Raw genomic sequence first — 19,133 nt, 5'->3', positions numbered from 1 at the left:
GCTGCGTAAAAACGTGCCGGGTAAGTTGGCGGTTCATTCCGCTGTGGCTAATAAAGGGACTAAGCCGAAAAGAAAATGAATGAATGAATGAACACACACGATACACTCCATACATTTACACATGATACACTCAGTGCTGGTGCGTCCATGGAGGCAGCAGATTAGTGAGAGCAGACAGAAGTCAACCCTCTCGGTCCTCTTTTATCCGCAACACTCCATCCTCCCTCCCCTAAAGGGTCCTCACTCTCAGCAGCAACACCAAACAATTTGAGAGATACAGAACTGTGATAAATAAACTTACACATCTCTCAATTGATAAACCTCTTCCTATAACTATTACCATTTTATTGATCTGTTTTGACTACTTTAACCTACTGTCAAGAAGAACTTCAAGAAGCCTAAATTCCTACCTGTTCAATAGGCACACTCATTACAGACAAATCTAACTAATTTAAATTGAAAGTTTGATCCAATTACAATATACTTTTGGTTTTTGTCAAATTTAAAACCATCTTATTATTCTGTATCCACTTTACCACTAATTGTAACTCCTCATCTAAATCAGTAGATCATTTTCAATCGATGCTGCTGGTAGATGATGTATCATCTGCATACATAAATGCCCTTGCATGCCTTAAAACCAAAGTAAGGTCATTGGTAAAAATAGAAAATAACAACGAAAGGCAATAAGCAACAGAGTTAGGCAAGGTGGAAAAAAATACACAATTCACTCTATACATACAATACACTCTATACATATACACACATGATACACTCCATAAAAATAAAATGTGTACACACATGATATATTCCATGCATATGGACACATTCTATACATATACACACATATGATATGTTCTATACTCATGCACACAATCTATACTCTATATCTATCTATCTATCTATCTATCTATCTATCTATCTATATATATATACACACATGATATAATTTATACATATACACACATTTTATATTCCATACATATGGACAGGATGTACATATACACACATGACACATTCCCCACAAATACTCACTATACACTCCTATCAGTGTCTGGGATAGAACCTGGGTCTCTGGCTTGGAAGGCGAGTCACTTACAACTTAGCCACTGGAAGGTGATGGGTTCTCACAACGAAAGGCAATAAGAGACAAAGTTAGGCAAGGCGGAAAAAAATACACAATTCACTCTATACATATGATATATTCTATGCATATGCACACATTTTGTATTCCATACATATGGACACGATGTACATATGTATACATGATACATTCTGTACACTCCATTTATATGCACACACATGATACACCTCATATATTTGCACACAATACTCTCCATACATATGCACGCACATGATACTTTATAAACATACAGCATACACTCTATATGCACACACAATGCACTCTATACATATGAACACATGACATATCCTATACATATGCACACATGATACAACCTATACATATGCACTCTATATATATATACACACACATGATACATTCCCTAGAAATACTGGGAAGGGGATGGGTTCTCATAACGAAAGGCAATAAGAGACAGAGTTAGGCAAGGCGAAAAAAATACACAATTCACTTTATACATACAATATACTCTATACATATACACACATACATATGGACACGATGTACATATGCACACATTATACATTCTATACACTCCATACATATGCACGCACATGATACACCTCTTATATTTGCACACAATACACTCCATACATATGCACACATGATACTTTATAAACATACAGGATTCACACTCTATACATATGAACACATCCTATACATATGCACACATGATACAGCCTATACATATGCACTCTATACATATACACACATGATACATTCTCTACAAATCCTCACTATACACTCCTGTCATTGTCTGGGATAGAAACTGGGTTTCTGGCTTGGAAGACGAGTCACTTCAACTGAGCCACTGGAAGATGATGGGTTCACACAACGAAAGGCAATAGGTCACAGGGTTAGGCAAGGCGGAAAAAAATACACAATTCACTCTATACATACAATACACTCTATACATATACACACATAATACACTCCATACACATACACACATGATATATTCCATACATATGGACACGTTCTATACATATACACACATATAATACATTCTATACTCATGCACACAATCCATACATATGCAAATGAAACATTCATTAAATATGCACACTATACATGTACACTCCTTACATATGCATACATGATACATTCTATACATGTCCACACTACTCCGTACATGATATATTACACACATACAATACACACATGATATATTCCATACATATAGACACAATCTATACATATGCACACATATGTTACATTCTATACTCATGCACACAATCTATACATATGCACATGAAACATTCTTTAAATAGGCACACTATACATGTACACTCCTTACATATGCATACATGATACATTCTATACATGTCCACACTATATACTCCGTACATGATATATTCCATATATATACACACGATACATTTTCTATATATATGCACACATTCTATACACATACACACATGATACATTACATACATATACACACATTTTATATTCCATACATATGGACACGATGTACATATGCACACATGATACATTCTATATACTCCATACATATGCACATGAAACATTCTTTAAATAGGCACACTATACATGTACACTCCTTACATATGCATACATGATACATTCTATACATGTCCATACTATTCTGTACATGATATATTTCATACATATACGCACGATACATACATATGCACACACAATGGAAGTTGATGGGTTCACACAACGAAAGGCAATAAGAGACAGAGTTAAGCCAGGCGGAAAAAAATACACAATTCATTCTATACATATACACACATGATATATTACATACGGACACAATCTATACATATACACACATTCTATACTCATGCACACAATCTATACATATGCACATGTAACATTCTTTAAATATGCACACTCCTTACATATGCATACATGATACATTCTATACATGTCCACACTATATACTCCGTACATGAAATATTCCATACATATACACACTTTATATATATATATATATGCACACATTCTATATATGTAGACACATTTTATATTCCATACATATAGACACATGATGTACATATACACACATTTTATATTCCATACATATGGACACATTGTACATATGCACACATGATACATTCTATACACTTCATACATATGCACGCACATGATACACCTCTTACATTTGCACACAATACACTCCATACATATGCACACATGTTACTTTATAAACATATAGGATTTACACTCTATACATATGCACTTCATACATATACACACATGAAACATTCTCTACAAACACTCATTATACATTCCTGTCATTGTCTGGGATAGAACCTGGGTCTCTGGCTTGGAAGACGAGTCACTTACAACTGAGCCACTGGAAGATGATGGGTTCACACAATGAAAGGCAATAGGTCACAGGGTTAGGCAAGGTGGAAAAAATACACAATTCACTCTATACATACAATACACTCTATACATATACACACATAATACACTCCATACACATACACACATGATATATTCCATACATATGGACACATTCTATACATATACACACATATGATACATTCTATACTCATGCACACAATCCATACATATGCAAATGAAACATTCATTAAATATGCACACTATACATGTACACTCCTTACATATGCATACATGATACATTCTATACATGTCCACACTACTCCGTACATGATATATTTCACACATACAATACACACATGATATATTCCATACATATAGACATAATCTATACATATGCACACATGTTACATTCTATACTCATGCACACAATCTATACATATGCACATGAAACATTCTTTAAATAGGCACACTATACATGTACACTCCTTACATATGCATACATGATACATTCTATACATGTCCACACTATATACTCCGTACATGATATATTCCATATATATACACACGATACATTTTCTATATATATGCATACATTCTTTACATATACACACATGATACATTACATACATATACACACATTTTATATTCCATACATATGAACACGATGTACATATGCACACATGATACATTCTATATACTCCATACATATGCACATGAAACATTCTTTAAATAGGCACACTATACATGTACACTCCTTACATATGCATATATGATACATTCTATACATGTCCATACTATTCTGTACATGATATATTTCATACATATACGCACGATACATACATATGCACACACAATGGAAGTTGATGGGTTCACACAACGAAAGGCAATAAGAGACAGAGTTAGGCAAGGCGGAAAAAAATACACAATTCACTCTATACATACACACACATGATATATTACATACGGACACAATCTATACATATGCACACATTCTATACTCATGCACACAATCTATACATATGCACATGTAACATTCTTTAAATATGCACACTCCTTACATATGCATACATGATACATTCTATATATGTCCACAGTATATACTCCGTACATGAAATATTCCATACATATACACACTTTATATATATGCACACATTCTATATATGTAGACACATTTTATATTCCATATATATAGACACACGATGTACATATACACACATTTTATATTCCATACATATGGACACATTGTACATATGCACACATGATACATTCTATACACTTCATACATATGCACGCACATGATACACCTCTTACATTTGCACACAATACACTCCATACATATGCACACATGATACTTTATAAACATATAGGATTTACACTCTATACATATGCACTTCATACATATACACACATGAAACATTCTCTACAAACACTCACTATACACTCCTGTCATTGTCTGGGATAGAACCTGGGTCTCTGGCTTGGAAGACGAGTCACTTACAACTGAGCCACTGGAAGATGATGGGTTCACACAACGAAAGGCAATAGGTCACAGGGTTAGGCAAGGCGGAAAAAATACACAATTCACTCTGTACATACAATACACTCTATACATATACACACATAATACACTCCATACACATACACACATGATATATTCCATACATATGGACACATTCTATACATATACACACATATGATACATTCTATACTCATGCACACAATCCATACATATGCAAATGAAACATTCATTAAATATGCACACTATACATGTACACTCCTTACATATGCATACATGATACATTCTATACATGTCCACACTACTCCGTACATGATACATTTCACACATACAATACACACATGATATATTCCATACATATAGACATAATCTATACATATGCACACATATGTTACATTCTATACTCATGCACACAATCCATACATATGCAAATGAAACATTCATTAAATATGCACACTATACATGTACACTCCTTACATATGCATACATGATACATTCTATACATGTCCACACTACTCCGTACATGATATATTTCACACATACAATACACACATGATATATTCCATACATATAGACACAATCTATACATATGCACACATATGTTACATTCTATACTCATGCACACAATCTATACATATGCACATGAAACATTCTTTAAATAGGCACACTATACATGTACACTCCTTACATATGCATACATGATACATTCTATACATGTCCACACTATATACTCCGTACATGATATATTCCGTACATATACACACAATACTTTTTATATATATTCACACATTCTATACTTATACACACATGATACATTACATACATATACACACATTTTATATTCCATACATATGGACACGATGTACATATGCACACATGATACATTCTATATACTTCATACATATGCACATGAAACATTCTTTAAATAGGCACACTATACATGTACACTCCTTACATATGCATACATGATACATTCTATACATGTCCACACTATATACTCCGTACATGATATATTCCGTAGATATACACACAATACTTTTTATATATATTCACACATTCTATACTTATACACACATGATACATTACATACATACACACATTTTATATTCCATACATATGGACACGATGTACATATGCACACATGATACATTCTATATACTTCATACATATGCACATGAAACATTCTTTAAATAGGCACACTATACATGTACACTCCTTACATATGCATACATGATACATTATATACATGTCCACACTATTCCGAACATGATATATTTCATACATATACACACGATACATACATATGCACACACAATGGAAGTTGTTGGGTTCACACAACGAAAGGCAATAAGAGACAGAGTTAGGCAAGGCGGAAAAAAATACACAATTCACTCTATACATATACACACATGATATATTCCATACATATGCACACATATGATACATTCTATACTCATGCATACAATCTATACATATGCACATGAAACATTCTTTAAATAGGCACACTATACATGTACACTCCTTACATATGCATACATGATACATTCTATACATGTCCACACTATATACTCCGTACATGATATATTCCGTACATATACACACAATACTTTTTATATATATTCACACATTCTATACTTATACACACATGATACATTACATACATATACACACATTTTATATTCCATACATATGGACACGATGTACATATGCACACATGATACATTCTATATACTTCATACATATGCACATGAAACATTTTTTAAATAGGCACACTATACATGTACACTCCTTACATATGCATACATGATACATTATATACATGTCCACACTATTCCGAACATGATATATTTCATACATATACACACGATACATACATATGCACACACAATGGAAGTTGTTGGGTTCACACAACGAAAGGCAATAAGAGACAGAGTTAGGCAAGGCGGAAAAAATTACACAATTCACTCTATACATATACACACATGATATATTCCATACATATGCACACATATGATACATTCTATACTCATGCATACAATCTATACATATGCACATGAAACATTCTTTAAATATGCACACTCCTTACTTATGCATACATGATACATTCTATACATGTCCACACTATATACTCCGTACATTAAATATTCCATACATATACACACATTCTATATATGTAGACACATTTTATATTCCATACGTATAGACACATGATGTACATATACACACATTCTATACACTCCATACATATGCACACATGATACTTTATAAACATAAAAGATACACTTTATACGCATGCACAATGCACTCTATACATATGAACACATCCTATACATATGCACACATGAGACAACCTATACATATGCACTTTATACATATACACACATGATGCATTCTCTACAAACACTCACTATACACTCCTGTCATTGTCTGGGATAGAACCTGGGTCTCTGGCTTGGAAGACGAATCACTTACAACTGAGTCACTGGAAGGTGTAGGGTTCACACAACGGAAGGCAATAGGACACAGAGTCAGGCAAGGCGGAAAAAAATACACAATTCACTCTATACATACAATACACTCTATACATATACACGCATAATACACTTCATACACATACAAATATGATATATTCCATACATATGGACACATTCTATACATATACACACATATGTTACATTCTATACTCATGCACACAATCTATACATATGCAAATGAAACATTATTTAAATATGCACACTATACATGTACACTCATTACATATGCATACATGATACATTCTATACATGCCCACACTATATACTCCGTACATGATATATTCCATATATATACACACGATACATTTTATATATATATGCACACATTCCATACATATACACACATGATACATTATATACATATACACATATTTTATATTCCATACATATGGACACGATGTACATATGCACACATGAAACATTCTTTAAATAGGCACACTATACATGTACACTCCTTACATATGCATACATGATACATTCTATACATGTCCATACTATTCTGTACATGATATATTTCATACATATAGACACGATACATACATATGCACACACAATGGAAGTTTATGGGTTCACACAACGAAAGGCAATAAGAGACAGAGTTAGGCAAGGCGGATAAAAATACACAATTTACTCTATACATATACACACATGATATATTCCATACATAAGGACACAATCTATACATATGCACATGAAACATTCTTTAAATATGCACACTATACATGTACACTCCTTACATATGCATACATGATACATTCTATACATGTCCACACTATATACTCTGTACATGATATATTCCGTACATATACACACGATTCATTTTATATATATTTATATATATACATTTATATACATATATACATTTTATATACATATATATATATATGCACACAATCTATACATATACACACATTTTATATTCCATACATATAGACACATAATGTACATATACCTACATTTTATATTCCATACAAATGGACACAATGTACACATGATACATTCTATACATATGCACGCACATGATACACCTCTTATATTTGCACACAATACACTCCATACATATGCACACATGATACTTTATAAACATACAGGATACACTCTATACACACGCACAATGGACTCTATACATATGAACACATCCTATACATATGCACACATGATACATATACACACATGATATATTCCATACATAAGGACACAATCTATACATATGCACATGAAACATTCTTTAAATATGCACACTATACATGTACACTCCTTACATATGCATACATGATACATTCTATACATGTCCACACTATATACTCTGTACATGATATATTCCGTACATATACACACGATACATTTTATATATATATATGCACACAATCTATACAGATACACACATTTTATATTCCATACATATAGACACATGATGTACATATACATACATTTTATATTCCATACAAATGGACACAATGTACATATGCACACATGATACAATCTATACATATGCACACATGATACATTCTATACATATGCACGCACATGATACACCTCTTATATTTGCACACAATACTCTCCATACATATGCACACATGATACTTTATAAACATACAGGATACACTCTATACACACGCACAATGGACTCTATACATATGAACACATCCTATACATATGCACACATGATACAACCTCTAAATATGCACTTCATACATATACACATATGATACATTCTCTACAAACACTCACTATACACTCCTGTCATTGTCTGGGATAGAACCTGGGTCTCTGGCTTGGAAGACGAGTCACTTACAACTTAGCCACAGGAAGATGATGGAAGATGAAAAAAATACACAATTCACTCTATACATACAATACACTCTATACATATACACACATAATACATGATATACTCCATACATATGGACACATTCTATACATATACACACATATGATACATTCTATACTCATGCACACAATCTATACATATGCAAATGAAACATTCTTTAAATATGCACATGTAAGAAAAAAATGATGACTACGAAGAAAATCTCAATGAAGATGTTTATTCAGCATAGCTGTCTCAAAATACATGGCAGTACCTTGGGTTCACCGGAGTCAGAATGAACCCTGAACATTCTTAAACTCAAACCTTTATACTGTTTTTGATGTTGCCTTTAGATGTTAATGAAGTTGCTCCTTGGCTGTTGACCCAGCTGTTCTCCCTATCTCTCCATGTTAATGCAGTTTCAACACCATTGATGAGATGGTTCTTTGTGCACCACACCCATCCCCATTCTACAATTGTTACCATTTGGTTGAGATGTAGTCACCTCAAACAATGCAGAGACAAGACCTTGTTGACTTCTCTTTTCTCTCATAAGTCAGCCTTTTGGGAAATGAGCATCAATTCACCATTTAGAGTGGAAGTTGGGTCGCGGCAGACTCATTTCTTACAGTCCCCTTTCTGATGCTTTTTGGCCCAGAAAGAAGCATCACAACCACTCTTTCACACATTACACCTCCCTTCATGGGCAGGTGCCCAGTGGCGGTAAAGCCCTGGCGTAGGTTGTTCTTGGCTGGGCACCAAAGAATCTTACCCGTCTTGGGGTCATCACCTCATGCACACTGGTTATTGCTCAATCCAATTAGGCAAGTTGTCATAGTCTCTTCTTCAAATTTGGAACTATAAAATATAAATAATTTCTTGGGTTTAGGACAGGAGCACATGAGAACCATGACATCTAATGTTCTAATGTATCAGTCTAAAAAGTACTACAGCCAAAAGCCAAAGGAGCAAGAACATCAATCAATAGAGAAAATTGTGTGTGTGCGAGTGAGTGTGTGCGTGCGTGCGTGCGTGCGTGCTTGTGTGTCTGCATGCTTGTATGCAAGCATCGTTTCATCTGGTTCATTTTCTTAGCATGTACATTTTTTTCATATGTACAACCATTGCATAGTATTGTCCATTTTATGCAAGCATTGTTCTTTTTTTTTCTCACTGTGTCTATTTTATCAGCGTACAAATCCTCATTAAAATCCAAGTGAAATCCACATTAAAAATCACACCATAAGAACATTAAACATTGCATTAACTACACCACATGAACATTTACTACACAACAAGTATTTGTGAGTGCAAGCATTTACCTTTTTTTTCTTTTTTTTTATGTGTCGACAGTGTTAACATCCTCATTATAATCCACATTAAAATCAAACATTAGAATCATTAAACATTCATATTAACTACACCACATTTGCATCCACTAGATAACAAATGTACACTCCCAGCACAACAAACATTTGTTTGTGAAAAGTTTCCTGTGTTTTTTTTTTTTTTTTTTTTAAACACATTGTGTCCACTTTTTTCAGCATGGACATCTTTTATCCAAGTGTGCATTCAAGGACAGTAATATATAATATATAATCTATCTGTATGTATGTATGTATCTATGCATGTATGTATGTATGTATGTATTCGTTTCTTCATATGTCAGTCTGTGGCCTTAGGCTTTTAGGCCTTCAATGTGGGTCCGTATTTTTACCATTTGTTTTCATTAACTTCCAAGTTTCTAAAAATGGTTTGATCTTCTCTTTCTCTTATCCACTGTTCAGTCTCTTCCATCTGGACAACAAGTCTCACTTGAAAAAGCAGTCACTGGTATTCCATTTGTGCTGTTCCAACTTTTCTGTGTCTCTGGGTTTCTAGAACTTCATCAGCATCCCAACATCTCTTGGTTCTTAATCTCATTAGCATCTCTTGGTTTCTTGATCATCTTCACCATCTCTGAGTTTCTAGATGTAATCTGGGTCTTGACAATTCTAATTGATGCTGGACCTGGAGCTTTGGATCTCTGTTTGGTTTCTGTGATCAAGTTTTTTTTTTTTTTGGTTTCTGGCTCTCATCCAGGCTTAAAAGTTTTGATCAATACTGGGCCTGGGGTTCTGGATCTCCCTGTTCTCTTGAAGAACCTTGTTCTTTGCATAATCTCCTCGTGGTCATACTGGCCTGTCTCACCCATGACTGGATCATCTTTCACCACACCTTTCAATCTGGAACGAGAATAAAAAGAAGAGGTTGCCCCCCTTTCCCACAGAAGTATCTTCTCACATTAAAGCATCACACAACAGTAATATTATTTAAAAAAAATAATTACATTAAAACATGTATCATAAATTACATTTAAACAATCAATATAATTTAAAATAATTTCTTAGAAATTATACAGAATCACCCCCGTTTTGATAGTAAAAATATCTCTATAATATTGTACTATCATGAAACATTTTCTCCAATTCACATCAGCAGCTGCTTGAGACTGAGTTACAGTCATTTTCATGCAGGGATGTGTCTGAAAAGGTGTGAATGGGTCCTTCCTTCATTCCTTTTAACTCTTCCAGCTGGTTTTCTAGTCTGGCTATTTTCTTATGTAAATCTTTATAACTTGTCTTTCTTTTGACTGAAACATGACACTGTATTGCCTTGTGTCCCATAATTCCACATCTGAAACAAACAACTTCCTGGTCTTTCCTCATTTTCTCTAAACAATGTCTTGCTATGTGACCATTTTTTCCACATGCATGACAAGCAATGCTTTGAGATTTTGCACTCTTCTGGCAATGTCTCGCAATGTGACCAGCTTTTCCACATGCATAACAAAGAACAACACCCATTGAGTTCACACTTGTAAATTTCCTTGCTCTGTGATGGAAACCATTGGATGAGCTCGAATATTCTCTGCTTGCAAAGGCAGCAACAGGATATCTCGCATCTTTCATTTGCCTCTGTGAATTTGGATTATTGTTGTAAAACTGTGTCATTTTACCAATAATTTCATTATAATCAGAGAGTGGTGTCACAAGCATTGTCACAGCAGAATGGGTGTGTGGGTCACACTTGTTGATCAAGGCAGACTTGAAACTGACGTCATCATAAGTAATATCAGGATTGCCACTAAATGTTTTAAACATCTCCAACAATCGTTCAGAAAATACTCTTGGGTGTTCCCCTCTCTTCATGTGTGTCTCAGATATTTTATCCCAGTTAACAGACATCACACCCAAGACTTCAAGCAGTGCCTGTTTCCTCTCTGACTTGTTTGCCGTTTTGTCTTTTACTTTCTGACCTAAAGCTCCAGACAAAGTTTCAGGCAGGCACATTCTTAGCAACACACATGCATCACCATCTGTATATTTGTACACCTCTGCATATTCCTCTAACCTCTTTAGGAAATCTAAAGGATCTTGTTCAGTAGGATCAAATTTTCCAATATTTGCAATCACAGCTTCTAGTTCATTTGGGTTAAACCCTCTAACCGTGTTATGGGTCGTTGATTCAACCCCTGCTTCAGTAATATGCATGGTGGTATTACAGTGAACTGGTGCCATAGGAAATCTAACTGTACACTCTGAGCATTGACTACTGACTGACTGAGAATCTCTAGCCCATTCCTCATCATCTTCCTGAATGTCTGTCATTTCTGGAACTCTATTTGCGTTTAATGTCTCACTTGTGTTATTCTCTGTTAGGCCATTCCTTTTGAAGAAGTTACAAGTAGCCCTTGCTTCTTTCAAATTAATGTAGAATGTTTCTACAGATGATGCCAACAAGTCTTTATGAGTTTTCAGACGTGTTATCTCATTCTGCATTCTGATCTTCTCTTCCTTCCATAATGCTTCACTAGCCTGGTAATATTTTGAAGCATTTATCTCAACACTGAGTCTTTCATTTTCAGCTTCTAACTCCACTACTCTCTTTCTAGTTACCTTGTATGATGCAAGAACAGCTTGAAGTGCATTGGCAATTTTTCCTTTATTGTTCTTGGGCATTTTGGAAAAATTTTCAAATTTAGAGATAGCCCATTCATATGGCTTATCTACGACTTTCTCTATACCATCAAAAATTCCAACTGTGCCATGCTTAGCAATGTATTTAACCATCATATCTTCCATTTTCACAATCTTATTAAGTTCACTTGAGTAATTCAATAGATTTTAGTTCTTTACTGACTGAACATTACCAAGTTATTTAATACTTGATACAATTATTCACTGCTCCTGTGCAAATGAATAATAACAAAAAAAAAAAAAAAAAAAAACAAGACCATTAAAATGTCTGTACTTCAGTGTCTATTGAACATAGACACTCTCCATCAGGCCTCAAATTCTACTCTCAAAACAATGTTTATCTGTATGTTATCAGATAAAACCAATCTGCATCAGTCCTTTGTGTTGTAATTTAAAAATCAAAACACTGCTACATTACATCAGGCAAAACCTCAAGAAAATGATCTTTAACAGTTCCAGACACCCTACCAAATATATTTTCTGTGACCACACTGCATCAAATCAATTCAGTTACTTTAGAATTTATAAAGAATTATGAAAACTTTATAAACCAGTTTCACTTATGCTAGAAACATATTTTTAGGAATTACTTTAGAAACAACATTTCCAATACAACTCTGCCACTAGAATCAACACAGTTCAGCACAGTTTCATTCACTTTAGAAACCTAAACTTCAGCCCTTTGCTTCAATTACTTTAGAAACAACAATTTAATACAATTCTGCTACCACACTACGTCGGGTTAATTCAGTTTAGTTAGAATCTTAAACAAAATTGGCAGAATAGTACAGAATAGACTTAAGAACTCCTTCTGCTAAAACTGAACAATACAAATTCTCTTCTGTTTTAAATTTTCTTTTCTAGATTTTTTTAAAACGAGGGGGATTCCTAACAACAAACATTTAATAAGAAAACCTGCTTTTCTTACCTTTCTCTCCTTTGTTGTTTTGGAAGTCCTCGCTGGATGACTCGCCAGTGTAAGAAAAAAATGATGACTACGAAGAAAATCTCAATGAAGATGTTTATTCAGCATAGCTGTCTCAAAATACATGGCAGTACCTTGGGTTCACCGGAGTCAGAATGAACCCTGAACATTCTTAAACTCAAACCTTTATACTGTTTTTGATGTTGCCTTTAGATGTTAATGAAGTTGCTCCTTGGCTGTTGACCCAGCTGTTCTCCCTATCTCTCCATGTTAATGCAGTTTCAACACCATTGATGAGATGGTTCTTTGTGCACCACACCCATCCCCATTCTACAATTGTTACCATTTGGTTGAGATGTAGTCACCTCAAACAATGCAGAGACAAGACCTTGTTGACTTCTCTTTTCTCTCATAAGTCAGCCTTTTGGGAAATGAGCATCAATTCACCATTTAGAGTGGAAGTTGGGTCGAGGCAGACTCATTTCTTACACACACTATACATGTACACTCCTTACATATGCATACATAATACATGTCCACATTCTATACATATGCACGCACATGATACACCTCTTATATTTGCACACAATACACTCCATACATATGCACACATGATACTTTATAAACATACAGGATACACTCTATACACACGCACAATGCACTCTATATATATGAACACATCCTATACATATGCACTTCATACATATACACACATGATACATTCTCTACAAACACTCACTATACACTCCTGTCATTGTCTGGGATAGAATCTGGGTCTCTGGCTTGGAAGACGAGTCACTTACAACTGAGCCACTGGAAGATGATGGGTTCACACAACGAAAGGCAATAGGTCACAGTGTTAGGCAAGGTGGAAAAAAATACACAATTCACTCTGTACATACAATACACTCTATACATATACACACATAATACACTCCATACACATACACACATGATATATTCCATACATATGGACACATTCTATACATATACACACATATGATACATTCTATACTCATGCACACAATCTATACATATGCAAATGAAACATTCTTTAAATATGCACACTATACATGTACACTCCTTACATATGCATACATGATACATTCTATACATGTCCACACTATATACTCTGTACATGATATATTCCGTACATATACCCACAATACATTTTATATATATATGCACACATTCTATACATATACACACAATACATTATACACATATACACACATTTTATATTCCATACATATGGACACGATGTACATATGCACACGATACATTCTATATACTCCATACATATGCACATGAAACATTCTTTAAATAGGCACACTATACATGTATACTCCTTACAAATGCATACATGATACATTCTATACATGTCCATACTATTCTGTACATGATATATTTCATACATATACACACGATACATACATATGCACACACAATGGAAGTTGATGGGTTCACACAACGAAAGGCAATAAGAGACAGAGTTAGGCAAGGCGGAAAAAATTACACAATTCACTCTTTACATATACACACATGATATATTCCATACGGACACAATCTATACATATGCACACATATGATACATTCTATACTCATGCACACAATCTATACATATGCACATGAAACATTATTTAAATATGCCCACTCCTTACATATGCATACACTCTATACATGTCCACACTATATACTCCATATATGAAATATTCCATACATATACACACTTTCTATATATATATATATATATATTCTATACATATAAACACATTTTACATTCCAATTTACATATACATATACATTCTGTACAAACACTCACTATACACTCCTGCCATTGTCTGGGATAGAACCTGGGTCTCTGGCTTGAAAGGCGAGTCACTTACATCTGAACCACTGGTAGGTGATGGGTTCACACAACGAAAGGCAATAAGACACAGAGTTAGGCAAGGCGGAAAAAAATACACAATTCACTGTATACATACAATACATATACACACATGATATATTACATACATATAAACACATTCTATACATATACACACATATGATACATTCTATACTCATGCACACAATGTACACATATGCACATGAAACATTCTTTAAATAGGCACACCATACATGTACACTCCTTACATATGCATACATGATACATTCTATACATGTCCACACTATATACATGATTTATTCCATACATATACACACGATACATTCTAAATATATATATATATATATATATATATATATATATATATATATATATATATATATATATATATATATATGCACACTATCTATACATATAGGCACATTTTATATTCCATACATATAGACACATGATACATTCTATACATATACACACATTTTATATTCCATACATATGGACACGATGTACATATGCACACATGATACTTTCTATACACTCCATACATATGCACACACGATACACCTCTTATATTTGCACACAAAACATATGTACACATGATACAACCTATACATATGCACTCTATACATATACACACCTGATACATCCCCTACAAATACTCACTATACACTCCTGTCATTGTCTGGGATTGAACCTGGGTCTCTTGCTTACCTACACCACACTATATACTTCGTACATGACATATTCCATACATATACACACAATACATTTTATATATATATATATATGCACACATTCTATACATATGCACACATTTTATATTCCATACATATGGACACGATGTACATATGCACACATGATACATTCTATCCACTCCATACATATGCACACAATACACTCCATACATATGCACACATTCTACACACATGATACTTTATAAACATACAGGATACACTCTATACACATGCACAATATACCTATGAACGCATGACACATCCTATACATATGCACTCTATACATATGAACACATGACACATCCTATACATATGCACTTTATACATATACACACATGATACATTCTCTACAAATACTCTCTGTCTGGCTTGGAAGGCGAGTCACTTACGAAAGGCAACGAAAACGAGACAACGAAAGGCAATAAGACACAGAGTTAGGCAAGGCGGAAAAAAATACACAATTCACTTTATACATTCAATACACTCTATACATATACACACATGATACACTCCATACACATACACACATGATATATTCTATACATATGGACACAATCTATACATATACACACATATGATACATTCTATACTCATGCACACAATCTATACATATGCACATAAAACATTCTTTAAATATGCACACTATACATGTACACTCCTTACATATGCATACATGATACATTCTATACATGTCCACACTATATACTCCGTACATGATATATTCCATACATATACACACGATACATACATATGCACACACAATGGAAGTTGATGAGTTCACACAACCAAAGGCAATAAGAGACAGAGTTAGGCAAGGCAGAAAAACATACACAATTTACAATATATCCGTACATGATATATTCCATAAATATACACACAATACATTCTTTATATTTATATATATATATATATATATATATATATATATATATATATATATATATATATATATATATATATATATATATATATATATACATATACACACAATTTATATTCCATACTTATGCATACAGGATACACTCTATACGCATGCACAATGCACTTTATATATATGCAGGCATTATATATCCTATACATATGCACTCTATACCTATACACACATGATATGTTCCATACAAATACATGCTATACACTCCTGTCAGTGTCTGGGATAGAATCTGGGTCTGGTTTGGAAAGTGAGTCACTTACGACTGAGCTACTGGAAGTTAATGGGTTCTCACAATGAAAGGCAATAAGAGACACAGGCGAAAAAACAGAATGTACACTCCTCACATGATACATACATAAACACACGATACATTCTATAAATACACACACTATATACTCCTTTTAAGGTTTGGGATAGAACCTGGGTCACCGGCGTGGAAGGTGAGTCATTTACGACTGAGCTACTGGGAGTTGATGGATTCACACAACGAAAGGCAATAAGAGACAGAGTTAGGCAAGGCAGAAAAAATACACATTTCAAGAGTTCACACTCAGATATTGCTTGACAACTGTAAGCAGGTTTGACATGCTGTTCCGGGAGAGAACCCTGAGCTCGGAGATAGTTGAGCCCAGGGCTCCCGCCAGGTCTATAGAGCATGTGAGGGGAGTACGAGATCAGGTGGTTCTCGAGAGCTCCCCTTTTTTGTAAAGGAGAAAAGGAGGAGAAAGGGGGTGGTTGGGGGGTTTCTTCGAAAAACGAAGATGAGGGAGTAATATCTAGCTAGGCTACTTTTAGTGAGTTAGGATAGATCTGATTGGCTAACTAATGAGTGTAGATAGGTGGCCAGCTGCAGTCAATTATATCACGTGCTCCTCTCGAAATTAGTTTAAAAACTTCACTTCAAGAGTTCACACTAAGATATTGCTTGACAACTGTAAGCAGGTTTGGCATGCTGTCCTGGGAGAGAACCCTGAGCTCGGAGATAGTTGAGCCCTGGGCTTCCGCCAGGTCCATAGAGCATGTGAGGGGAGTACGAGATCAGGTGGTTCTCGAGAGCTCCCCAAATGCATAAAGCTCGGGACAGCAGGCGTGTATTCGAAGAAACTCCCCAAAAGGCTTGAAATGCTATATCCGGCTGCTGGATATAGTTATTGGAAAAAGAAAAGGTAAAGGGGCTCCTTTGGAGCAAAGGGTGAAACAGGTTCCTGCGGGAACCTGAGCAGAGTTGGCGTGGGCTGTGAATACTCCTGCGGGAGTAGAGACTCAGGGAGACCCCTTATATATATATATATATATATATATATATATATATATATATATAT

At 34.5% G+C, this 19,133-nt stretch overlaps 1 protein-coding gene across 1 annotated transcript; it reads right to left on the bottom strand.

The window, feature by feature from the left end:
* Window positions 1–9,539: 9,539 nt before the first annotated feature.
* Window positions 9,540–14,423, bottom strand: LOC148679618 (uncharacterized). The gene is made up of 2 exons (XM_088651145.1): window positions 14,032–14,423; window positions 9,540–13,925 (listed from the first exon to the last, which is right to left on the bottom strand). The coding sequence occupies exon 2, from the start codon at window positions 13,439–13,441 to the stop codon at window positions 11,792–11,794; it is 1,650 nt and encodes a 549-aa protein (XP_088507271.1). The 5' UTR covers window positions 13,442–13,925; window positions 14,032–14,423; the 3' UTR covers window positions 9,540–11,791.
* Between the last annotated feature and the right edge of the window lie 4,710 nt (window positions 14,424–19,133).

This window comes from Danio rerio, chromosome 12, assembly GCF_052040795.2.
Source record: "Danio rerio strain M-AB ecotype USA chromosome 12, GRCz13ab, whole genome shotgun sequence".
Classification (NCBI taxonomy): domain Eukaryota; kingdom Metazoa; phylum Chordata; class Actinopteri; order Cypriniformes; family Danionidae; genus Danio; species Danio rerio.
This window is presented reverse-complemented; position numbering and strand designations above follow the sequence as displayed.

Coding starts and splice junctions, on each gene's coding strand:
- LOC148679618 (XM_088651145.1), bottom strand. CDS start 13,441: ATGGAAGATATGATGGTTAAATACATTGCTAAGCATGGCACAGTTGGA.